Below are 24,753 nucleotides of genomic sequence, written 5' to 3'. Positions count from 1 at the left end.
ATTGCATCACAAAATGCGATTCACCAATGGCCACCATCAATACCTATTTGTTGGTTCCTTACTGTTGTGAACCAAAATGTTAACTATGAATCCTAAAGTGGAGGTTCTAGACATTTTACAAGCTAAACTTTAGCTACAAAGAAGCAGAGCGCGGGGCACACATTACTGTTAACTGCGAATGTCAAAAACGGTTGCTGTAAACGCCACAATAGGCCAGAAATATGGGCACCTCTCTGGTCACACTGAGTCGAAACTGAAACTGAAACTGGTGTATTTGCGGATCGTGTATTTATTAATTTGTTAGCCATTTTCGCAGACTAACTTTACTTGGCGGGTTTAGTTAGTTATAAATTAAAGGCGCCGGTCCGATCAGTATTTCTCTGAAATATTGCAATTTTAGCTCCAAAAAGGAAACATCGAAATGCCGAAGACGAAGTGAAAAAAAGCGAATATACACAAATATTCCGGGAAACTCGGTGTTTAAGTGCTAAATTAACGATTAAAACAACAAAATTTAAGCCCAAGTGTCAGTGGAAATAAACTGTTGTCTGTGCGGCGGCGACTCAGTGAATTTTCCGTTTTCCGACCCCACGAAGAGGGTGGAAACGCGTGAAAAACCGAAACGAAAATCCTGAATGTGTGTGCAAATAATGTGAATTGGCTATAAAAACAAGTTGGCCAAAAAATAAATTTAAGTAGTTAACACGAAAAGATGGGCAAAAAGGCGAAATGTCCGATTCGCGGTTGTTAATGAGGGAGCAGCTCAAAAATCCAGTTTCGGGCTGCAAGGCGTGTCAGGATTGAAATCGAACCACCACCAACACACCAACAGCAGCAGCAACAACAGTGAAATCAGCCGCTTTGAGCCAATTTCGTTGGCCCTTTTTTCCTGGTCATTCCTGTTTGACTTCATTTTCGCCCAACTTTCGCCGCAGAATTTCGCATTTCGGAAGACAAAATGTCGACGCGCTCGCAATTAACCAAGGACCTCAACGGTGAGTAATGCTCTCGCGCTCTCTCCCCTTACTCCCTGCTCTCTTCGACCGCCCCTTCTCCATCATCTGCCATACGCCGCCCCACCCCCTATCACCGTTCTTTGTTTTGGAAAACGCATGAACAAAAACAAATGCAGATGCATCCCCTCCGTAGCGTCGGAGTTTTGTTTTCGCTCTTCACTCTTCTGTTTGGGCCGCCGGCTTCCTTTTTCTAAGATGTGACACCCCCAACAACAGACATCCGCACACACACCCCACACCCACAACATGCCCACAAACAGTGCGACATTGCCACCCACCAACCCCCCGGGAAAATCCCACCCATTCGCAGTTATGGAAGCACTGACTCCTTGACTGGAGGAACATTTTTAACATTAAAATTTGAAAACAAGAGAGAACGGTATAGTCGAGTTGCCCGACTATCTGATACCCGTTACTCAGCTAATGGAAGTGTGAAGAAGAAATTTCAACATTTTCTGGAATATCGGGCAACATGGTTCAACAAGCTTGCACTGCGTCTATGTCTCTGGAGTCTGCATGCTGAATCTCAACTTGTTCTAGCTTTTATAGTTCCTGAGACCTCGACTTCCATACGGACGGACGGACGGACACACTTGACCCTGATCAAGAATATATTGGCGATTCCACGCGAAGGGGAATCAATTCTTCCAGTTTTTGTCCCGTGCGGCAGCGGTAGTTTTTTGCAATTATTTTGCAAATGAAAAGTTGGCCGAACTTAACTTTTTCAGCTCAAAGAAGCTGGGTCCGCCAAAATCGAATATTTGAAATTTGAAAGGTGGAATCGTTTGACCATCGTTTGACCATGTTTGACCACCAATTACTTTTTTTTGACCACGTCCAGTTTTGAAGATATGGAATTTCGAAAATTTTCGAACTTCAAAAAGTTGACTTTTTTGAACTTTTTTTTTTTTAAATCGCAATAACTTCGTTTGACCACCCTTTAGAATTTTGAAAAAACTTTTAGTTTGGAAAATATAAGCACTTAAGCAATTAAGCATTTTTCATACCTCAAAACTAAATATTTTCAAACAAAATCGTTTGACCATCCTTTAAAAATGCTTTTTATCGTTTGACCACCCTTTAAAATTTTTTTTTTTCATTTGCTTACCCTTAAAAAAAAATATTTTCGTTTGCCCAACTCTTAAAACTAAATATTTTCAAAAAAAAACTTTTGACCATCCTTTAAAATTGCATTCTATCGTTTGACCACCCTTCAAAAATTAGTTTTTTCGTTTGCTTACCCTTAAAAAAAAATAAAAACGATTTCCCACCTCTTAAAACTAAATATTTTCAAAAAAAAACTTTTGACCATCCATTAAAATTGCATTCTATCGTTTGACCACCCTTCAAAAATTAGTTTTTTCGTTTGCTTACCCTTAAAAAAAAATAAAAACGATTTCCCACCTCTTAAAACTAAATATTTTCAAAAAAAAACTTTTGACCATCCATTAAAATTGCATTCTATCGTTTGACCACCCTTCAAAAATTAGTTTTTTCGTTTGCTTACCCTTAAAAAAAAAATATTTTCAAACAAATGTGCAGAACCGAAAATGTGTATGTGTGTTTTATTTATATGTATATGTTGGTTATATGCAACAACACCTCTGGCCTTTGATCGTTTTTTAGGAGTAAGAAAGAGATAGAAAAAGATTTCCGCGTGTACAAAATAATTATTGTAAAAAAATATACCTTTAAGAGGTGGGAAATCGTTTTTATTTTTTTTTAAGGGTAAGCAAACGAAAAAACTAATTTTTGAAGGGTGGTCAAACGATAGAATGCAATTTTAAAGGATGGTCAAAAGTTTTTTTTTGAAAATATTTAGTTTTAAGAGGTGGGAAATCGTTTTTATTTTTTTTTAAGGGTAAGCAAACGAAAAAACTAATTTTTGAGGGGTGGTCAAACGATAGAATGCAATTTTAAAGGATGGTCAAAAGTTTTTTTTTGAAAATATTTAGTTTTAAGAGGTGGGAAATCGTTTTTATTTTTTTTTAAGGGTAAGCAAACGAAAAAACTAATTTTTGAAGGGTGGTCAAACGATAGAATGCAATTTTAAAGGATGGTCAAAAGTTTTTTTTTAAAAATATTTAGTTTTAAGAGTTGGGCAAACGAAAATATTTTTTTTTAAGGGTAAGCAAATGAAAAAAAAAAATTTTAAAGGGTGGTCAAACGATAAAAAGCATTTTTAAAGGATGGTCAAACGATTTTGTTTGAAAATATTTAGTTTTGAGGTATGAAAAATGCTTAATTGCTTAAGTGCTTATATTTTCCAAACTAAAAGTTTTTTCAAAATTGTAAAGGGTGGTCAAACGTGGTCAAACGAAGTTATTGCGATTTAAAAAAAAAAAAATTTAAAAAAGTCAACTTTTTGAAGTTCGTAAATTTTCGAAAATTTTCGAAATTCCATATCTTCAAAACTGGACGTGGTCAGAAAAAAGTAATTGGTGGTCAAACATGGTCAAACGATGGTCAAACGATTCCACCTTTCAAATTTCAAAAATTCGATTTTGGCGGACCCAGCTTCTTTGAGCTAACTTTTTCACCAATAATAGAGCTATGGAAGAGTAATACTTTAAACCTACTCGCCAAATTATGGTCGGAACCGCTTTCTTTTGGCTGTTATTCTACGAGTAATGGGTATAATAATTCGTGAGATACCAAAAAGATAGTTATTTATATTTTTTTTATATATATACATATCCATTTTGCTTCAAATGCTACTAAATAATAAATATATAGTTCATTTTCCAAATTCATTTTTAGGGGCTCATGCTAGAAAGTTCGAAGTTAGATTCCGTGATAGTTAATTACGCTGAAAAGCAACGCAAAGTCAGAAAGTGTAAATCCCATCAGACCGCGAGCGATAAACAATTATGAAAATAAGAAGCACTACATACATGTGTAATTATATACATATATGTATATATGTACACATTCGATAAATAACAGTCAGCGAGAGTTACCATATAAATGACATTCAAAGCGCGATATATTGATATGAGTGAATGGGTAAGCCTTAAAAATAAACAAACTCATTGTTCAATTGCAGCTAATGAGCAATACGGTTCCACAAACAAGCCACATGGTTACCATTTAAGTTCTGGTTCCTACGGAACTCGCTCAGCGCTTGGCCCGTTGGCATCTCCGGGAGCGTGAAAACCGATCTGACAAAAGCCGAATCACTCAGTGGCGGCATGCAGACCGCGTAATGCCCCATGACAGGTGTCTGCTCTAAGCGCGGTCATCCGTGAAGCACATCCACATCCACATTGGCTTCGAATTCAGAGGGAAACCTGGAAAGAGCTATGCCCCAATTACTTCGATTCGAGCTGATTGTAGATATTCGAAATTTTTTGTTCGAGTTTCCTATACAACCACTGATAACAGAAAGCAGAGGTACAACTCAAAGAAGCTGGGTTCAGTAAAAACGAATTTTTGAAATTTGAAAACTGGATTCGTTTGCCCATGTTTGCACACCAATTAGTGTTTTTTGCTCATGTCCAGTTTTAAAGATATGGAATTTCGAAAATCGGAATTTCATAATCGTTTGCCCACCTTTCAGATTTTTGAAAAAAGTTTTATTTTGGAAAATAGTTTTTGAAATTCCATATCTTTAACCACCCAGTTCTACCCAGTTTCAATTGACTCTGATACCAGAGTGTTTGTTAAACACACATTTCGCCAAAATAAAAGAAGCCTTTAAAAAACTGTTTGGCCCATTAAAAAAAATGTTTTCTTCCAGAGCTTAGAATAAACAAGGCTCAAAGCGATCGTTTTTCCAGTGAAAAATGTCTAAAGTTTCAAGCAAAATATACTGTTCAATGAACTTAAGAGGTAATAAGAATTAGATCCATTCGATTTATTAAATAGGAACTTTACTCCTAAAAAAAGTCAAGTTTATAATCAAATGGTGCACCTAAATGCTTAGCTTTTGTGGGCCAGTTGCACTGATTCCGTTGATGCAACTGACCCTGTTTGCACGCAACACTATCCTAACTTGGCCAAACCACTGTGCCGGTCCCTAGGAATTTGGACCCATCTCGTCGCCGGGCTAAGTAATTTAATTTGAGTGCATTGACAGCAGCCTTTCCCCAGTCCTCTTGCTGCTCGGAGCATCAGGCTCCAAGTATTCCGTTCGCGAGTCCTGTGCTCAGTCGTAGGCGTTGACACCTTCGCTGTTTGTTTGCTCACTGCCTGACTTGTTTGTGTTGCCTGTCTGTATGCTACACCTAACAAGGCCATCCATATCCGACTTGTTGTTTTATCCTATTTCCACGTCGGCACGGCGCTTGCTTCCCGTCTGCCAATTAACGTACTCTGATTAAGTGGGCGGGGTGTTGCGCCATCGCCTCACTGCCCATCATTTATAAAATACTTTAATTTCCACGGCAGCTGCAACAGCAGGGGAATCCGCCGGAATCTGGAGCACTCACTCCAAATGGAGCATTGACAATTTTATTTATGATCTTAGCGCTGGCTGCCGCTACTGCGGTTCCAGTTGCCAGTCCAAAATAAACTTCATTCCGCTCCAATGCGGCGGCTGCACCCGAATCCGAATTGGGCATTATATGATGGGCGCGATTGGCTGTCTGATTTATGCAACTTGGTCCGGGTTTTGTTGTTGTGATCTTACCCTCCTTTTTTTCTCTTGACTCCCCTCTTGTTTATTTAATTTAATTTGAATGTTTGGACACCTGTCGGCAGCAGTGATTCTTATAAAAAAGTCACCAAGTGTGTGTTCCTCCCTCATAAGGGCGACGAAGAGCAAAGTCGTCTTTGATACAAAATGATAAGAATATTTAAAAAAAAATTCAGCAAAAAAAGAATGGTCTCTATAAACTTGTTGGGTTCAAGTTATTTATACGGACAGACGAACGGACATGGCTATTTTTATATACTTAAAAAGGTCAGAATCGCTTCCTTCTATCTGTTACATATTATTCAACGAATCCACTAAGTCCTTTTAGATTAACGGGTCTAAGAATGGCTTTAATTCTAGGAAACACTTTCGAAGTTTACAGCAGTACTCTATCACCCTGTAAGCTATCATAAGTTTACCCTCCGTTCGCTCAAATTCCTCCACTCTCCCGCTACTGATAAGTGCAAAGTTGGCCGATAAGACCGATCGTGGTTATCAGCGCTCAGTGCTGAAATCGCCGCGCTCGGTGCCTGGACTGCCTTTGCAAGTTGGCAGCGCACTACCAAGGCTAATTGGCCTTGCGAATCCGCTAAAATCGCGCCGCCTGCCTTCCGATTTGAAGCCACATATCATCGCATCGTAGCCCCATAGGTGCAATTACCATTGTTCGTATTATTGAGCACCGTTAGTGCTGAAATGGGTGAAATGCGCACCATGGAAATGATGACTCACATCGACCAGTACCTGCGCCGCATCATCGAGCTGCAGATACGGGACGTGGTCAAGCAGAATCGCGACAAAGGTGAGCAATAGAAGATCACCTCGAAATGGACGGATGGAATGGGTGGTAGTGCTAGTGCTGTAGCTTCATTTGTTTACCGTGTGAGTCATTGCACATTTTACATATCAGCACCACTCCCCAAATGCTCACTCGCAATCAGAGATTCCATTTAAGCGATTCTGACTTTATTTTCCACAAATTCTGTGTACTTCTTTTGATTCAGAAATTAGCCCTTCAATTTGTTATGCATATTATATATGTACTTTTATTTTTAAGGATCCAGAACGCAGCGTAGAAATAGCGATTTATAAACAGATATTCACTGAATGTATTCGTAAGTGGGTGACGAATAAATGCTATAAAATGCTTGTTTGGCGTTTAGCTAAACCGATTATTAAACAAGATAAAATGCTATAGTCAAGTTCCCCGACTATCTGATACCCGTTACTCAGCTAGTGGGAGTTCGAACGCTTCCTTCTGCCTTTTACATACTTTTCAAGGAATCTAGTATACCCTTGCACTCTACGACTACGGGTATAACTATCTGTTATCAATGTGTACATGTATCATATGTTTTTTGTTTTCTATGTTTGTGACTAATTTTGTTGCCATTCAAAACCCCGACATCGCTGTTCGCCGGCGATCGATCTCTAGTTCCGTTTGGTTTGGTTTTCGGCCAGGTGTGATTGCTCAGGCCATTTTGCACTTCATAAAGTTGGTACCAACCCCTCTCCTGTGGGCCCACGCCTCTGACCGCACCTTACTCGACGGAAATTGACTTGTTGAAAGTTTATTGATGACTTGGGTGGCTGTTGTTGTTTTGGTTCTGCCTGTTGCGGCGAACTCTCTTTGTTTGTTTACGCATTTGTTTGGCCTGCCTTCAAAGGCTTATCTCGAGCGGTTCGGCTGCATTTACTCATCCAGAAGACAATTCCCCCAGCGCGCACATTGTAAAGCCCCCGAGACTCCAATCGTTGTTTTGCAATCCCACATTCGAGTATGAACATAAGTACATACGCAATGTATATGCAATAGGGCAAATAAACAAATAAAATGAGTGTGCTTTGTGAGCCGTCCTCGTGATCCACTGAAAGCGTAAATAAAAATAATTTAATGAGTTGGAGGAGCGGTTGCCCATTGAATGGTAGGGTGGAATATTGCAATAAAAATAATATTTCTATTAAATGGAAATGAATAAACGTATAAAGTTCCACTCCTTTGTTATTAACCAGCAGAAGAACATAAATAGTAAACTATAAATAAATGTTCACAATTATTCAATCCATTTTTAACCTTACATAACCCTGAAGCATCCTTCCAGTAACCTGAATTTAAAGTAGGGCCCACAAAGCTCTGTTGCTTGTGGCTGAAAAATGGCAAAAGCGGTCTCAAATCGTTTGACCTTCCCCAAGTGGACGCAATAAAATTGATTGCCCCTCCGAGATGTGTGTGAGAAAATTCCCAGACCAAAGTGCAAAATACAAAGCTATTCAAATGATATGTATATTTAAAGCAAACGCTCGAAACAAAAGCTCTTGAATGGGAATGTCCCAATTGGCAGGTCTTCCATCGCTGACCTCTGGATGACCTAGTTATGGAGAGCATATCCCGTGGATATCAATACGCCGGTCGATAATTTATGCCAGCAATTAACTGCTGGCCATTTGCCATCCAACTAAGTGGCAAATTGCTCACAATTAGCGCGCATACTTAATCGCTGTATATATACATACATACTACTTTATACTTTATACTTTATCCTCTCCAGCTCCAGCAGCTTCTGTTTCTATTTCCAGTGACCTATTAATGTTCTCCGCCACCGTTTCACTCTCGCTTTTCGAGCTGCTCCATTTTACCGATACCTGTGCTCCGCTCCACATATTTATGGTATCCTCGCTGCTCATTAGTGGCGCATAGACGTTTTTCGCGTGATTTGGCGACTAGTTTGGCCACATCTCGAGGTGCCACAGAAAATGATAATAAAAAAGAAAGAAAGAACGCACGCGGCATCCACAAAAGCCGAAAAGCCGAAACACGCTCATGTGCTCCATTTTCCAATAGACAAATGCGAATATCTCCCCTCTCTCTCTCCCTCGGCAGCCAGGTGTCTACCCCTCTCGTTCTCGTTCTGCATCTCTGGTGTTTGGCGAAATTGTGTCACCCAAGAAGTGACGTTAATGACGCCGCTCGCATCCCTGACCTGGCTTTAAGCCCCCGCGCCCCCCCCCCCCCCTCGCCTCTGTCTTTCGGATAGTTGCTTTTGGCCCACTTCTTTTTCGGGCAAAGCGACGGGGGAATGGCCTGTTAGAGAAAGAGAGACAGAGAGAGAGAGAAAAAGAGAGCTCTCGAGTCGTAGGAGAACCTGAACCTGTCGCTTTCTATTGCTCGAACGAAAAACGAAAATTTCGCACAATAAATTGCGTTTTGAGGTCAAGCGAATTAAGCTCGCCACATGCCACGCCCACAATTGGTCGTCGCCACTTGTTAACAGCAAATAGATCAACAACTGTGACACACAGGCATTAAATTGGGGCCCATTTATTTGTTTGATTCTACGCACGGGGTTCAATACAGTTTGAATGCAGCAGCATTTCAATGGGAAGTGGCCTGAATTTCGGGCTGGAATCTCGAAGCAGCAGCCAAAGTTTATAATTTGCATTTCGGTTATCGCTGAATAAATGCAGCCACTGCTCATCGTCTCATCTGCCTTTCTACCTTTTTGTGACTGTCCGCTCCATTGTGCAAATATAATTAACATAACGTAAAGTAATCGCAACTTTTGAGCCAAGAAAACGAAAATAACCATCCTCGTTTAAGTTTAACTTTCTTTTGTGCCGGCAGAGACGCCAAACGAGACAGAGGCCTTGCCATTGTTTGGTTTCTACTTCGAATAAAATGGCATAAAGCGTTGCTGTGGCTGGTCTTACTCGTATTTTGGGTTATCATTGCAGACTGACTTCCCAAACTCACATTTTCCGTAATTGCAACCCAAATGTCGTTTATTGAACGTTTTTTTGTTACTATTAGACCAAAAACGTAAGGAATCTATCTTAAAGCGAATAGCTTGTTATTCAAATTTTGTTAATAATATATACATTGTAAATTCAATAAATATAACTTAGGCAAAATAGACATGACAAGAATAGAAAATCTAACTTATTCATATAGCTGGATGCTGTGTGTATCTGTATCTCAATCTTGTAGTTTCCCGTTGCGATTATTGTTGGACAAGTTCTTCCTGAATTTCTGAGTGTAGAAGCGCCTTCCTCACTGTCATAAATCCCCCCCTGAATCCACTGCCTCCTGGTCAATTGCTGTCAAACTGGGAAATGGCTCCCTGTCCACTTTGGTGCTCCTATTTATTTGTTTGTCGACTAGTTTTGACAGCCTTTGTATTTGCACAGGCAACGATGACGTCCATTAGAACCTGCAGCGTATGGAAAGCGTACACTTTGCTGCAGACAATGCATACAACAGATTGAAAAAAAACCAACTACAAACACGGTGTTAAACGAAAAGGCGCTGTGAACAGATGACACATGCACCTACACTCGCAGATACAAATGCAGATACATTTACGGTCTCAGATACAGATACAGATACACATTGTATCTGGCAGTGGAGTATTTTGAACTCGTGTAATCTCTGGCATTGTGCTGAGCTGTGCAGCTGCAAAATGTGGAAAAAGTGGAAAATGCGCCGAATTGGGTCACACTCGTTGGCTTTTATGCCAGCTTAGATTGCCGTCGATGGCTCCCCATGCCGCCTGCAGGTTTCCCAGCCGAGGGCAAACTTTTGACAAACTTTTGAGAATCAGTTCCTTGAACTCCAGGGAAGCCTATAAACGGACCAAGTCGAAGAAAGTTGATTAAGAATTAAGGAGATAAATATAGGTTATTCAACCAATAATTTTCCCGTCTACAGTTTTTATTCTTACTATTTTAAAATACCTTTGAATTAATCGTTGGAAAGCGATATAGATAAATTACTCTTTTAATAAATTACAGTCTAAATCACTTTAAAATTTTTTCAAGTTAGTTGATTAAAACGTACATGTGAGCCTTTAAATCGTTTAGCTTAAATGTAGATTAAATCATAGGAAAATTCAAATTAAGAAACTCGTGAATTGCATAGGTTCCTGTTCACCAAATGTATCTTTAGAAAATTTCCCTAAAATGACTTTTCGTTTTGAGATGCAATAAGGCATTCAACCTGCCAACTGAGTGAAATAACCACAAGGGCCAATTAAAATCCCATTTCCTTCAGTAGGAAATGGAGTCGCGACAGAAACGGACTGGCAATGTCCGGGGCAGACAGCTAATCATGGCCCAGAAGTTGCAATCCAATGCAGCCAGCTCTCAAATGGCAGACAAAATGAGAGCCATGTTCAGGTGTTGTTCTATATACATAGATATCCCAGATAAACATCCACGAACTCGTTGGCGTCCAGTGTTTACGCCATATATTACGCTTCGAAATCAGTTCCGAAACTATGACCGATTTTGACACATCAATCGGAAATAGAAATGTTAATAACTGAGTCATTTCTCCAAAAATTGTTAAAATTTTTTGTTGGAAACAACTAAAGAATATTTTTGTAATTCTTTCTATTTCTTTCTATCTTTCTTTATAAAATAAATGTAACCTTATTCATATTTATAATAGAAATGAGCAATGTAAGAGCGCTTAACTACTTTGAGGAAACCTTGGATTCATTGGTTCCTTAAAAATACTTCTGCCGCATTTGTGTGTGGATTGTGGCTTGATTTCAGGAAGCAAATTGGGATTGGGGGTTTATGCAGTTGGCTCAGTCATTAGATAACAAAGCAAATACAGTTGACACCCCGAAGAAACTTCGGTAATTTTCGTTTGGGTGCGCAACCTAACTGCGAGCTCTTTCTATTCCACATGATATGAAGACAGTCATCTCTGGTGGCGTTTTCTCTGCCCAAGTTCGTTGGCATTCGACGCGCTTGAGCCCCATAATTAAGAGAGAATCAGTGAGCTGATTTGTTTGATTTGTATCACACACTTGCGTGTGTGTATAGTGCGTGCCGAACCGTCTTAACCATCTATTTCGGTCATAACGCGCAATTGGCACTCATTATCATAGGCACCCACACCCACACCCACTCCTCCAGCCCCGCTGTCTGTTTTGATGGGCGGCCATAAAGACAAACTGTCACTTTATTTATTTTGGCCCCACTATGAGTTTCCGTCGCTTGAGTGTGGTCAGGATCGAGGGAGCCCCGCAGCTCTGTTTATGGCCCACTTTATGCAAATCCCTTGCTAAGCTAACGGGCGTATTTCTCCGTCTATCTTTTCGCCCTCGAGGCATTTCGGTAATTACTGGAGAAATTTCTCGTTCTGATTCATTTCTTTATATACTCGTATGCCTTGAATGTAAATGGGTTTCAACACGCTCTTGTTATTGCTTGATCTTAATATGATCTTTGAAGGATCTATTATTAATGCGATTCAATATATCTATTCCGCTTGCTAATACAGAAGCTTGTTGTCCATGGGCAATAAAACCTCTACTAAGGTAAATGCATTACTCCTTAGTTTTGGGGAGTTTGTGAGCGGTGGGCGTGGCAGTTATGCATGAATTTTCGACATCTCAATTCCGATTCCCCTCCGGCACATGCCTGTCATTTCGGCTGCTCCTGGTCCTTTCCCATTCCTTTACGGTGGCGTGCCCAGACGGGGAGTCATAACTGCCGGCTTTATGGCGGAGGTGCTTGGGATCTGGCATGCCCTGGCATGACATAATATGGTCACCCCCAGTAGAGGCTTCCTCGGCCCACCTCCTCCTCCTCCTCCACATTCCCATACACTCACATATCTCCCTCTAAATAATTCGTCATCGCTGGCGTGTGTACAAAGAAAAGAGAGTATACCTTGTTGTTGGGTTATATGCTAAGTAGCTGTCGCTATGAACCGGGGAATCAGGGAACCGGGGAATCAGGTGGGAGGTTAGGAGGAGGAGGCTTCAAGGGTGTTATCGCCTGAAAATTGCTATGTCTACGTGCTTCGTTTGAATACGTTTGAATCAATTCGTTTTACTGGCTGGTAGTGATATAATACTCGGGTTTGGCATGCACAACAAAGCCCCAAACTTGGGTATATAATAATGTCATTCATCCATACAGATATCTGTATAATGTATGCAATTGTGCACAGGAAGAAATGTAGCTAAAATATTTATATTTATAAAAATTAAACTGAAACTAAAAAGAGGTGAAAGGACAATGGTCTTTGTATTTGTAATTACATAGTTTATTATACTCAAAAAAAATGTTTCAAATGAGTAACATAAAACATAGACAATTACATATGCACACATATGCCATTGGATTTAATGAGTAATACCAGTTGAAATTTCCTTGTTTTTGAGTAGTTTTCATCGTTTTTTTATCGCAATTCGCAGTTACGAGAGCGATTTGAGTCGGCCTCGGATGTGACTAATTAATCGGCAAACGAAACTGCCACTGGGGCTCTTAATTGCATTTCCGCTTGGTGTCCAAGCGATCTTCGTTCTTATTCCGATTCTCAAGCTCCTCCCCTCCATTATCTCTTTGCAGAAAGCGTCAAGTCTATTCTGGGTCGCCACACAAAGATACTCGTCAAGTATATGGTCAAATTGGAGACGAAAGGCGATAAGACGGAGAATCGTGTTCTGGTAAGTAAAGCGCCTCCTTGGCTAGCTGCCTAATTGGCCTGGCTATCGGCCTTCTGCCAGGCCAGCTACTTCAGATCTTTTGGCCTCCAGATCCGACGACGGCCAGCAGACGACGTCTGTCAGCGGCTCAGATTCAAAATGCCGCATCTGCGGACAGTCAGCGGTCCAATAAGTGCTAGCAGATTGCATTCCCCAGCCTAATTGCCTCAAATTCGAAGGAAACTACCGTTTCGACTGAAGTACCATTAATGTAATGAATATCTGCAGATTTAGTCCGCGAATTATGCATAATTGTGTGTCAAGTTGGACTTTCAAGAAGGTTTTTGAGGCAATTTTAGTAGACTCTTATAACTACATAAAGGTTGTTGCAGTGAGAACATAGATATGTAACTAAAGTATTTAAATGTGGTTTGAAAGTAACCGAAAAATAACCATTGTGCCTTTCATATTTTCTAATCATCTTAAACAGAAAAACGTTTCATGAATTGTAATATTTGAGTGTCAAAGTTTTCATCATAAACTGTAATAAAGTATTTGTATAACACTTTTAATTTTCAACTTTTTAATTTCAGCCTTAAGATGTTTGTATCTAGTAAAACCCTGAGATTCCTCGTTTCTTTATTTTTGTATCTACCATAAAATAATGGAAAATGTATAACCATGAAAACCTTAGTACATACAAAGTCTAATCGTTCTGTAAAGCTGCTCACTTAGTTAAGCCTCTTGAAAATTGCGATAGGGTATCCGACTTGTAGCTGCCCGTAGGCACGTGATGATAATATGACCCAGAACAGTAATTGATATTTTATAGCATACTTAGCGGCGCAGGGGCACGACTTTTCTTCCACCTGGGCATTCCCTGTAGGCCGGTCTATGCTAATTTCATTGCTGGCCACTTGTACGGCCGCTTGGAGAGCGCACACAGCTGGAAAATTGATTTGTGGAAGCGGCTTACAAGGTGGCAGAGACAAAGTGTCCAATTACCAAAGTCGATGGGGCCAACTCTTCTCCATTAACTCCGACTCCAAGAGCTCTGGGCTTCTGCATTTAGAGAGCTAAACGAATTACCCGACGCACTTTGCGTCGCTTTTGCCATTAGAAGCAGCGAACTTTTCTCAATCAATGCTCGCTAGACAAAGGCCGTCAAAATTGAGTTTTGAGTCTCTGGTTCTCGTGAATGCCTCCACTACTGAATGCATGAGGAATGGTCTCCATCTGCAACGTTGCCGTGCATTATAAGCCAGACATGTTAGCACGCATGTCTGTTGTGTGTTTTCTTTGCCAATTACAACACTTTTCACCCGTGTTTTGCAACTCCTTTCTATTCGCAGGTCTTTACTCCCGTCAGGGTCTATTTGCTCAGTGCCAAAGTGCCCACCAAAGTGAGTTAGCTATCTGATATTCTTTATTATCATAATTACAACATGAATTCATATCCCCAAACAGATCGAATGCCATTTCCACTACCTGGACATTGTGGGGGTCGAGAGCAAGAAGTCCACCCACTTCTCCATTGTGACCAACGATCGGCCCTACTCGTTCGTTACCACCGGCGATGCGGGCAATTTCAGCTCGGTAAGGCAAAACAGCTTACTGGTCATTATGCGCAGTGTTCTCTATGTAATTATCTATGTTTTATGGTGTTCATTCTGCAGAACGCTGATGTCATTCTAACCGATCTAGCCTCGGCCATCAAGCAGATATTCCCAACAGTTCCTTTAAAGTACATCATCCGGAAGGTAAGTAATAACAATATTAAAGGACTTGTTTATTAGAAAACAACCAGGACTCTTTGGAGATTACTGTTAATATGGTTCCGTTGATAAACAGTAATCAATTCAGTTATCCACTTTTGCCAAAATTCTTGTTACAACTGTATGTATCAATAAAAAATGTGTACCCATCTCTTAAACTCACTCTGTGTGGTTGGCCAGTTCAGTACCGACCGCTTCTGACTCACGTCTGGATTTAATTAATGTTTAATTAAATATTGTGTGTATCTATCGAGGGTACATGCATGTATGTGGTATGGCACCCACTGTGTCAGCATGCCACCCCCGCCCACTGCCCTATTAGGCCATAAGTGCATAAGCGTCGTCATTTGCGCAAGATGGGGTTATTAATTCAATGCATTTGTAATGCTCATGCTCATGGCCCCAGTTCGTCGTAAATTATGCCCGGTATGTTTATGCAAATCGCCTGAGATTCGCCTACGAGTCACCCACGACCACCATTCCGTAGCACGCCCCACCCATAGATGTCGTTGTTTAGCGACTTTTATCTAGTGATTCGTCTAGTTACAACAATTGAAGCTACATCGCTGGGATAATTGCCGCAGGGCACGCGAGTTGACGCCTGGAAGTGTGACTATCAAAACTCACATTCAACCAGAGTGTTAAATGCGAGATTAAGTTTAAGCAGATGGCAAAGGAAGGAAGCACAGAGAAACACAGTTTTCGAGGAGTTAAGCAGGCAGTCCGAAACTTTGCATTGTTCTTCAAGTTGGTCAGCTTCACCACAACAAAGGCGTACTCTTGAGACCTTTGAATGCGCTCCTAGAACTTTTTTACCCCGAATTTCCCATCAGGTCAATGAACTGGTATTTTTGTGCCCCCACTTCCAGATTGATATACAGCCACCGGAGCGGGAGACCATATTCTCCGAGGAATTCAGACCCTCTGATCCCCGAAATGTGGGTCCCTGTGGGGGATTCAGTGCCCAGTATGCCTGCATGTGCGATTTCCATGGCGTTCCCTATCGCGAGGAAGTGGCTTGGGATGTGGACACCATCTATCTTTCCCACGACACGCGAGTCCTCAACTTGCGCGACTTTGACCACCTGGAACCAAAGTGAGTTGTCGCACAAAATTGTCCTAGGTAATTGAGGTCTAATTTTCTTGGTAATTGATTGCAGAGACTTGATGGCCATCGTTTCGGCTCTGGAATACAACACGTTCTTTCGTGGTCTGAAAGCAGCCCACATGCGACTGTCCCACGAGACCCTGGAACGCATCCTGCACGTCCTTAAGCGTTCGATGTGGCTGGAAGAGCTGCACCTGGAGGCATTGGGCTTAAGGTAGGGAGTGGTATAAGCTAGTAGGATAAATTTTTAAGAATTTGATTAATAATTTGTTGATCTTTCTTGCAGATGGGATTTCCTGAACAAGTTATCGATATCTGTGATAACGAATAGCAATCCCGCCATTCGCACCATCGATCTAAGCCACAATATAATTGAGGATAAAGGTGCGTATTCAAATCCCCGGATGCCAATCAACTGCCCTGTTCCCGGTGACAATGCTGCCCCCAAACTGCCATCGAATTGTAATCGAGACCAGCTTCGTGTAATCCAATTAATCCAATTCTTGTCTACCTCTCTGCTATCGTTTCTCTTCCCCGCCGTTACCATGTATTGTCGTTTATCGGTTTGCCATTTTCATTTGCGATTTGTGTAGGAGCAAGTTCATTGTGCGCCCTATTTGGAAAGATTGTACAAGGTTTGCAGCCACCATTAGACATCAAAGCACCACAGCCATCTAAACAAAACATAGACATTGCATTGGTTTTGTGTTACTGTGCTATATTGCTATATTGCTGTTAACGTTCATGTTGTTTTCTCTAAGTTTGCAAATTATTTTGGCGACATGTGTGGCCATTGTTAAGCCACCAAATTGATTCTTGAGACCATTTCTCACATTGTCATTGACGATTGCCACACAGGTTTACCCACAACAATTCTTCATTCTGGTCTTCAAGCCTTCTGCTCTATGTGAACCAAATTTATCTAATAGACAAACAAATCTGTAATTATTTTAATTGGCAACAAAAATCATGCTTTTCATTCATCCTACAGTCGTTGTGAGGTCAACATATTGCTCTGAATCTAATAATATATCGTTTCCCTTTGAATTAGGTGCCATTCATTTGGCTGGGCCAATAGCCAAGGTATCCAAGGGCCTGTGCAAACTGGCCCTGGCCCACTGTGGACTAACTTCAAAGGGAGTCAACCAGATGTCGCACTCGCTCACGCTTAATCAGAGTATTTCCAACTCGCTCACGTATCTAGACCTAAGTGGTAATAGTCTCAAAGATGATATAACCGTAAGTACTTGGAAAGCGAAACATTCTAAATGTCAATAAAATATTTAAATAATTGCAGAATTTGCACAACTTTCTGGCTCAACCCAATGTACTGGAGCACTTAGATCTGGCCTCGACTGACATCACGCTGGAAAATGTAAGCTATTCCAAGCCCATAGAAATCCCAGGTCACAGAACTCATTTTTGGTATATATGCTTTGCAGTTGTTTGGAGCTCTGTTGCGCGGCTGCGCCACGCATTTGGCCCATCTGAACGTGTCGCACAACTCGTTCAGCACCAAGAAGGGCAAGGAAATCCCGCCCTCGTTCAAGCAGTTCTTCACCAGCACCTTCAGTTTAAAGCACCTCAACATCGCCGGATGCAAACTTCCCATGGAGGCACTGAAAAACCTGCTGCTTGGTCTGGCCTGCAACGAGTCTACAGCCGGGCTTTATCTGGATCTCAGCAGTAACACGCTGGGCGCCCAAGGTGCTCATGTGCTTGAATCCTGCATCCATGGAGTGCGAGTTCTGCAAAGCCTAGACATTAGCGATAATAGTAAGCGGAAATGACGATAACCATTGTCTTCAAAATTTAATTTCTTTAATTTTTTTTAGATCTTGATGCTGAGCTAGCGCCCGTGTTGACAGCCATTTCCAAGAACCCCTCGATTCGGACACTTCACCTGACCCGCAGCCTTACGGGCATGAAGCCAAAGCACATTCCGCCCGTTATGGACGCCCTGGTGAACCTCATCCAAAAGGACGACTTCCCGCTGGTCGAGCTGATACTATCGGAGAATAAACTGAAGCACGACCTGCACGACTTTATCAACGCTCTGGGCAGCAACCAAAGCCTTCAGAAGCTGGACATCAGTGGCAACTTTATGGGGGATGTGGGCGCCCGACTCCTGGCCAAAGCTCTGCAGATTAACAACCGGCTGCGTACCATATATATGGATAAGAACGGAGTTACGTTGCAGGGATATGCGGATATCGTTTACGCATTAGAGCACAACCACAGCATGCGCACTATTCCCTTTCCTATTTTCGATATTGCTCCGCATCTGAAAAGCCACCCGGATAAGACGGATGCGGTAATGCGTAAGATGCAGGAGCTGCTGCAGCGCAACTGCAATGGATTAAAACGGGCCACCGGACAAGGATTCCGGCTCCAGCACGGCTTCATGCTCTCGTCCACACACCAGCTGGTTGATAAGTTGGTGGCCGAGACTCAGGACACAATTTCCCTGGCTAAGGGAGGCAGTGAATCCGCCTCGGCGGTGCAGCGCCTGATTACCGACGCCGAAAACTGCAAGCAACTGATGCCAAAGCTGCAAGAGGCCGTTCGCAACGACAGTCATCCCATCGAAATGAAGCTGACCCGAGTGGCCAGTGAACTGAGCTACACGATTAAGAGTTATCTGGAGGAGACCCTGGAGACGATGATGCGCACTGGAATCGAGCAGTGCCCCAAAACTCTGGGCAACCAGATTGTAGTTCAGGATCTTCGAAAGGCTCTCGCCGAGCGTTTGGTGGTCCCCGAAGAATTCCTGCAAATCTGTCTGCTCAACAACGCCGGCAGTGAGATTATGAACAAAGTTGGGTGAGTTTCGACCAAGTTAACAAATTGGGGGTGTAGACTAAAGAGCAAAATATTCAGGAGAACGATTTTTTTGTTTTTAATGAACGTGACAACAGTACTTATCATTATTAACAAACTATACAAAAAGTTATAGAAGAGAAATTAAGTTTTTGACCAGTTCAATGCAAACAGCGATTATGAAAATGTAAAAACAAGTTATATACATACATATGTATACGGCTAACGGAGGTAAATAAATTTAGATTATTAATATTTATAGTTAATCCTCGATAATGATATATGCGAAATAAATATAAATTGTTTGCTGTAGAATTGTTAGAATGAAATAAGAGTATATAGATACACGAATAAATATGTAAGTATAATGAGTAATATTCTCAGAAACGTGAACATGTTAATTCTGGCTATTCGCAATAGAATTCGCACATCGCCACAAAAAACTGAAAACATACAGATGATACTGTGTTTTTTTTTTTCGCATACTAGACTTCCAAAACCACATCTATGTGGAACTCTCTGCGCGCTCATTTCGCTCCAACGAAAGTAGAAAAATGTCTGTTTGTTTACGTATTCCCATATACACATGAGTGGGAGAGCTACCATTTAGATAAGATTAAAAACAGCAGACCAAAAGCCAGAAACAGCTGAATGCATTTCCACTGTCGTCGGGATTTCGGAGCCAAACACTTCGGTTGCGGGTTTCGCCAATAATATATAGGTTTATCCGTGCTTATTGAATCAGACCAGCGCATAACCCTTCAGTTTTCTTCCATATGTTGGGAAAAAGTGTCGCGAAGAAATGGGTCTGATGCGCACTTTGTGCTGCTGCTTCGGTGGGCAGAACAGCCAGTCTTCTGGCGCAAATCCCGCTTATAAGGAGTGTCCCGACGAGGAACCTTTAGAGGAGTTGGCCGCAGATCCAGGAAGGGCGGATTTTTCTAATAAGAAGTAGATTTTCCAAACCCTTGTCTATTGATTTTAATTTTGTTTATTTCCGCTCTGCCCACAGTGAGATTGAACAATCCTTGGCAGCCGCCATCTCAGATCGGGCTACAGATGAGGTGCTGGAGGCACTGACCCGCTACCGCCGAGGCATGGGCATCGCGGAGTCGCCATCGGTGCTGCTGGACGAACCGCAGACGCCGGATATCGTGCGCAGTCGCTCCAGTCATGTAAGTGCTACATTCGATACGGGCTGCGAGCAACCGTATCGAGTGGGTGGCTCTTATCAGCCCCAGCTAATGAGAAATGTGATGTCATGGTCCTAAGCCCATCGGCTGGGTTCACTTTCGCTTCGACCCACAAAATTGAGGCAGTTGTTATTTTGGTCGCCGGTGCTGCTGCTTTGGCTCTGCTTATCAGCGCATTCGATTACAAATATTTTCTTCACTTTAAGGAGTTGCCGCATGAAAGAACTATTTAGAGTGGACCCAGACACTAACGAATATACTGTACGCTTCTTTTCTAGGATGCGGATGGTTTGATCATACGACCGGGTGGACGAGGCTCGATACTGCCCAAACTGGGCTTGGAATCGCCCACTGTAAGTGTTGAAAATCTGTCGCTACCCAAGTGGATGCAATAAACGCTACCGAAATCAGCTAAAACGAATTAGTCCATAACCACATCACATATTAAAGAGTATATGCGAACAGTAGAGTGCCAAGACTTATAAGAAGAGATATATATTATTCAAATAAATACGCTCCACAATTATCCAATCACACGCTACCACATACATACATATATGCTTAGTACATTCATGTGTAAAACAGAACACTTATTCCATACCCAACTAGCTACATCCATGTAGTTGACACATGCAAACTGAACGAACAACACTTGCATCACAAACTTCCCACAATAAATAAATTTCTTAAATGTGTATACCAAATGCTCATGCTCATTATTTTTCTCGTGTCTTCCTGCCCTGATCTGATCATCATCATCACCATCACTGTCAACCAAAACCGAAAACGAACCAAAACCAATTGTACAAAATCGCAAATACTCGTACTCGTATTCGTACTCGTTTTCTAAACTTACTTTAATTAAACCTTGTCTCCAACTCATTTACATAACTACATTTAAAAATCCAAACAAACACAAAAAGAAATTGGAATATCTCAACCTTGTAAGTAGTTTTTGTCTTGTCCTTAAGTCTATATATCAATCTATAAATTCTTCCCTAAGGCAATGATTTTCCAAAATTTAAAGAATCCAAATTTTTTTTGGCTTCTTTAGTAGTTTTGGTCACTGTTCTTGGGGAAGGCAATAAAGAATCGTTTCTACTATCCCTCTGTAGACAGTTTGTATCTGTAGACTATCTATCGTATCTCTTTAATCGTTTTTATTTGTAGTCCTTGTAGAGTCCCTCAAGAAACCTAAAACAATCTTCATTATTTAATACACTCAATAAATCATAAGCATCTCATACTATACATACATCCACACCACACATATATTAATCCTGTTTGATCTACCACAGGCCACACCACATTTACCCACCAAGCGACGCAGTCTTGCAAAGAAGGTACGTCCCCAGTCTGTGGTGGAGAATCTCAGCCTGGGACACTTTCCCGACCTCCTGGAGTCACCCTCCTCGCACCGCTCCAGCTCCCAGTTGTCTTCCCGTGCAGCTGCAGGTGCCGCCGCCTTGGTGGGAGCGGCCAATATGAACGACAGCATCGTTGTGGACGACGGAGGAGTGGATGAGTGTTGCGATTCCATCACGGAGCTGCCCAGCGCCTCGTTCCAGCTGCAACACCTGGTCAAAGGTCGGCCAAAGCGGGCCAAAACGCGTGCGCCCACTCGACCGTTGGTCGCCACTGAGTGTGCCGGGGGCAGCAGGGAAATCGGCGAAGGCTTGGAACACTTCTTCCGGCCCGGTTCTGCTACGCCCACCACCCTGACTCCGTTAGTTTCACCAACGTCGGAAGAATGCAGCTCCTTGTCGTTTGTGGACAGCCCTACGATGAGCCGCGATGGGAATGGACACATGACCTCTGAGGAGACCACTCCCATTCTAGAGGAGCGCCGACCTATTAAATTGGAGCGCCAGTCGCCATTGCTCAAAAGTAAGTCAAAAACTCCCTTCGGATGTAATAAACAGCTTTAAATTGTTAACTTTAAAAAAAAAAAAAACTGAAGGTGCGTCATGGGCCACCCGCTCCCGATCCACGGACAATCTAGAGAAGTATTCTCCACTGGTGGGTCGTAAGTCCCCGCTGGTAAAGATGAGAACAGAAGGTGGTCCCGGCTCGGGATCTGCAGGCGGCGCTGACGAGACGCCCATGCCCAGTTGTAATCTTCTTAAGGCAACCGCTCGAGAAGACAAAACACGTTCGCCCAGCAGCGATTCGATTAAAAGTCATGCCACAGGCGAGGGTAGTGTTATTGTGAAGACTGGCAACGGCATCCTGCGAACGCCCATAGTTCTGCAGAAACCGCGACCATGGTCAGTTGTTGGCAGCGAGCCAAAGGCAAGCGGAGAGCTTATTACAGGCAATGGGAATGCCGAATCCAGCAAGACCACGCCTGAAAAAGTAGAAGAAGGTGGGTAACTAAATTAGAAATGATTTAGGATTAAGCAATTAATGTTTCTTTCCGTTTAGATGACGTCGAGGTTGTGACTTTTGGATCTACCTGTGGCTCAATTGTAGGCATTACGCCGGGAATAGCTTTATCTACCAGTGGCGGTGGAAGCATTGTGGGCATTACACCAGGTAAGTAATTTTGAAATTATATATATAATATATGTATATGTATAATTTTAAATCGGCTTTTTTTTAGGAGGTGCCCTTGAAAAGAAGTCTGTGCGGGAACTAGCAGCGGGTCTCAACAGAATGGGTAAGTTGCTCACTATGCATGCGCACGAATAGTAGTTTGAAAATGCCTGCCCAGCACTTACCTCCTCTGTTAGTAAATGTAATGCAACCTCTTTTGACTTTCTTTGTTTTGTATTTCATTTATTTTCATATTTTGATTTGTTGTACTCGTTACCCGTAAAGAACTTCCCCTAAAGCCGCCCGTTATGCCAAGAACCTTGCTGAACGCGGCGGGTGCCCGCACGAGCACGTCCTCCACAGGCTCCACCTCAAATAGTGTATCAGTCAGCTCATCCAAGACCACCAACACATCGATGACAGTATTAAACCAGAGCCAGACACGATCAAGGATCGTGAGCTCGAGCAGCACTGGCAGCACCGAGACCATCACAGAGCACAGCACCACCAGCACCTCTTCCAACAGCCACGAGAAGCAACATGCCAAGGCTTGTGCCAATTTAATCAGCAACGAGATCCTCAATATGCGCAACGGACAGTTGGGTGCAAAGTCTGGTAGCTGCGCGGAAAGTGGTGGCGTAAAGCGAATTGCCGGCAAGGAGATCTCTACGCTATTCGAGGTTTGATCTCCGAGGCCGGAGCTGCATTGCGATAAATTGTATTCATCACCGTTCAAATTTTTGGCGTTCTTCGTTGATTACGGCTTTCATCCTGTGCGTCTAGCATTTGCATTTGTTGCATAATCCTTAAGTTGTGTCTATTAGCTAGTATGCCGCATTTTGCTTGTAACTCCATCTAGTTTGTGGTTGCCTGTTTGGCCCCTATTTAATCGAGCTGTCTAATGGAATCACTCTTTCGCTTCCCCACAGGAGACATTAGTTGAAGAACTGCAGCAAAGCATTGCGACCAGACGCGGTTTTAGAGACTCGCCCTACACCAAGGAGGATGTCGTTGATTTATAAGTGTTCTAGTTATATGCTCAACATTCCCTTACATCGACCCCTAGTCCTTCACCCATCCTGCCACAGTTTCACGTGATAGATAGTAAGGTTGATGATAACGTTAAGTGATGATGAGATGGTGGAGACAGAAGGATAGATGAAAACAAGGTTGCAACTTATCGTACTGAACCATTAATTTATGTGCAATGCCGCGTGTGTGTTGTTTTTATTTGGCAATTTAGAATGAACGTGATTTATTTATTGATATAATCAGGGTTTACTTTTATCCAAATTAACCTTTGCATATTTTTAAAAATGTTTTGTGTACTATATTTTATATTTTTATGTATTTAAATGATTTAAGTGCCAATTATATACAGAACTAATCTACATATATTTTTAGCGTGTGCTATACAACAATTTCAATGAAACTAACGAAGATAACGCAATGAATATGATACACTATACATATTATGTAATTCGATTGCGTGTATAAGAACTATTTTAAAGGCCTAAACATAAACAAATCTAAATGAAATATAATATTTTTTATAACTGCTTCCAAATACAAACTATATGCTTTATTATTTCCCCTTTTTTTGATTACCTTGCCTATACATATATTTATAGTATTTAAGCGACAATCCGTTTTCAAATTTTAAAGCGCGTTATGCCGCCAGAAACAAATGCATTTATTTTAGAACGGAGCGGACACTGACGATCTTATTGATTATTTTCTAAAAGTTAACAATTTACGCTAAGAAAGTAGGCGAAAACAAAACCGATATAAAATTACTAAGCCATTATACGACAGAAAACCGAAAACTACTGAAACCTAACTTCCATTATCGCTCAACGATCAATTTAAATTTTGAAGATCTAGTAGTTTGCACCAACGACAAAGGAAATGTTAAGAGGCGTTTAAACTTTAAACCAGCCCACCACCGACCACACACTTCGAGTTTTGAGTGTATCCCGTTCTCATTCAACTTCAAGCCCCCGAATCGAAACAAGAAAAACTTAACGTGTTCATTAAAGTTAAGCAATTAAAACTTCATTGTAATCTATTGAAATTCAAATAAAACGGTAACGATATTGGACAGCAGTGTTATTTATTTTTAAATTTGTAAAGGTTGGGCGCCCAAATGGCAGCATGGGAGTTTTTCTAGTATTAGAATACTGAATGGTGGACGCTCGGCAGTCAAAAAAAATACCAAAAACACACCA

At 41.7% G+C, this 24,753-nt stretch overlaps 1 protein-coding gene across 11 annotated transcripts; it reads left to right on the top strand.

Moving 5' to 3' along the window:
• The first annotated feature begins 232 nt into the window (after positions 1-232).
• Positions 233-24,631, top strand: LOC6528466 (F-actin-uncapping protein LRRC16A). Of its 11 annotated transcripts, none has more exons than XM_015198872.3 (22): positions 233-995; positions 13,018-13,115; positions 14,447-14,497; positions 14,562-14,690; positions 14,771-14,854; positions 15,739-15,965; positions 16,030-16,191; positions 16,264-16,361; positions 16,571-16,612; positions 17,029-17,216; positions 17,275-17,352; positions 17,420-17,753; positions 17,813-18,800; positions 19,810-19,972; positions 20,269-20,343; positions 20,914-20,934; positions 21,289-21,877; positions 21,951-22,355; positions 22,415-22,525; positions 22,593-22,649; positions 22,811-23,205; positions 23,455-24,631. In XM_015198872.3, the coding sequence occupies exons 1-22, from the start codon at positions 959-961 to the stop codon at positions 23,545-23,547; spliced, it is 4,425 nt and encodes a 1,474-aa protein (XP_015054358.1). In that variant the 5' UTR covers positions 233-958; the 3' UTR covers positions 23,548-24,631. The 11 variants fall into 11 exon arrangements, 8 of the variants coding, with proteins under 8 accessions (XP_015054358.1, XP_039227049.1, XP_015054353.1 ...); XR_005560231.2 differs by lacking the exon at positions 233-995 and adding an exon at positions 6,206-6,454 and having other exon boundaries at positions 22,811-23,298; XM_015198867.3 differs by lacking the exon at positions 233-995 and adding an exon at positions 6,207-6,454.
• The last annotated feature ends 122 nt before the right edge of the window (positions 24,632-24,753 follow it).

The sequence above is a fragment of the Drosophila yakuba genome, chromosome 2L, assembly GCF_016746365.2.
Source record: "Drosophila yakuba strain Tai18E2 chromosome 2L, Prin_Dyak_Tai18E2_2.1, whole genome shotgun sequence".
Taxonomy (NCBI): domain Eukaryota; kingdom Metazoa; phylum Arthropoda; class Insecta; order Diptera; family Drosophilidae; genus Drosophila; species Drosophila yakuba.
The sequence above is the reverse complement of the archived record's forward strand: the minus strand, read 5'-3'. Positions and strand labels throughout refer to the sequence as shown.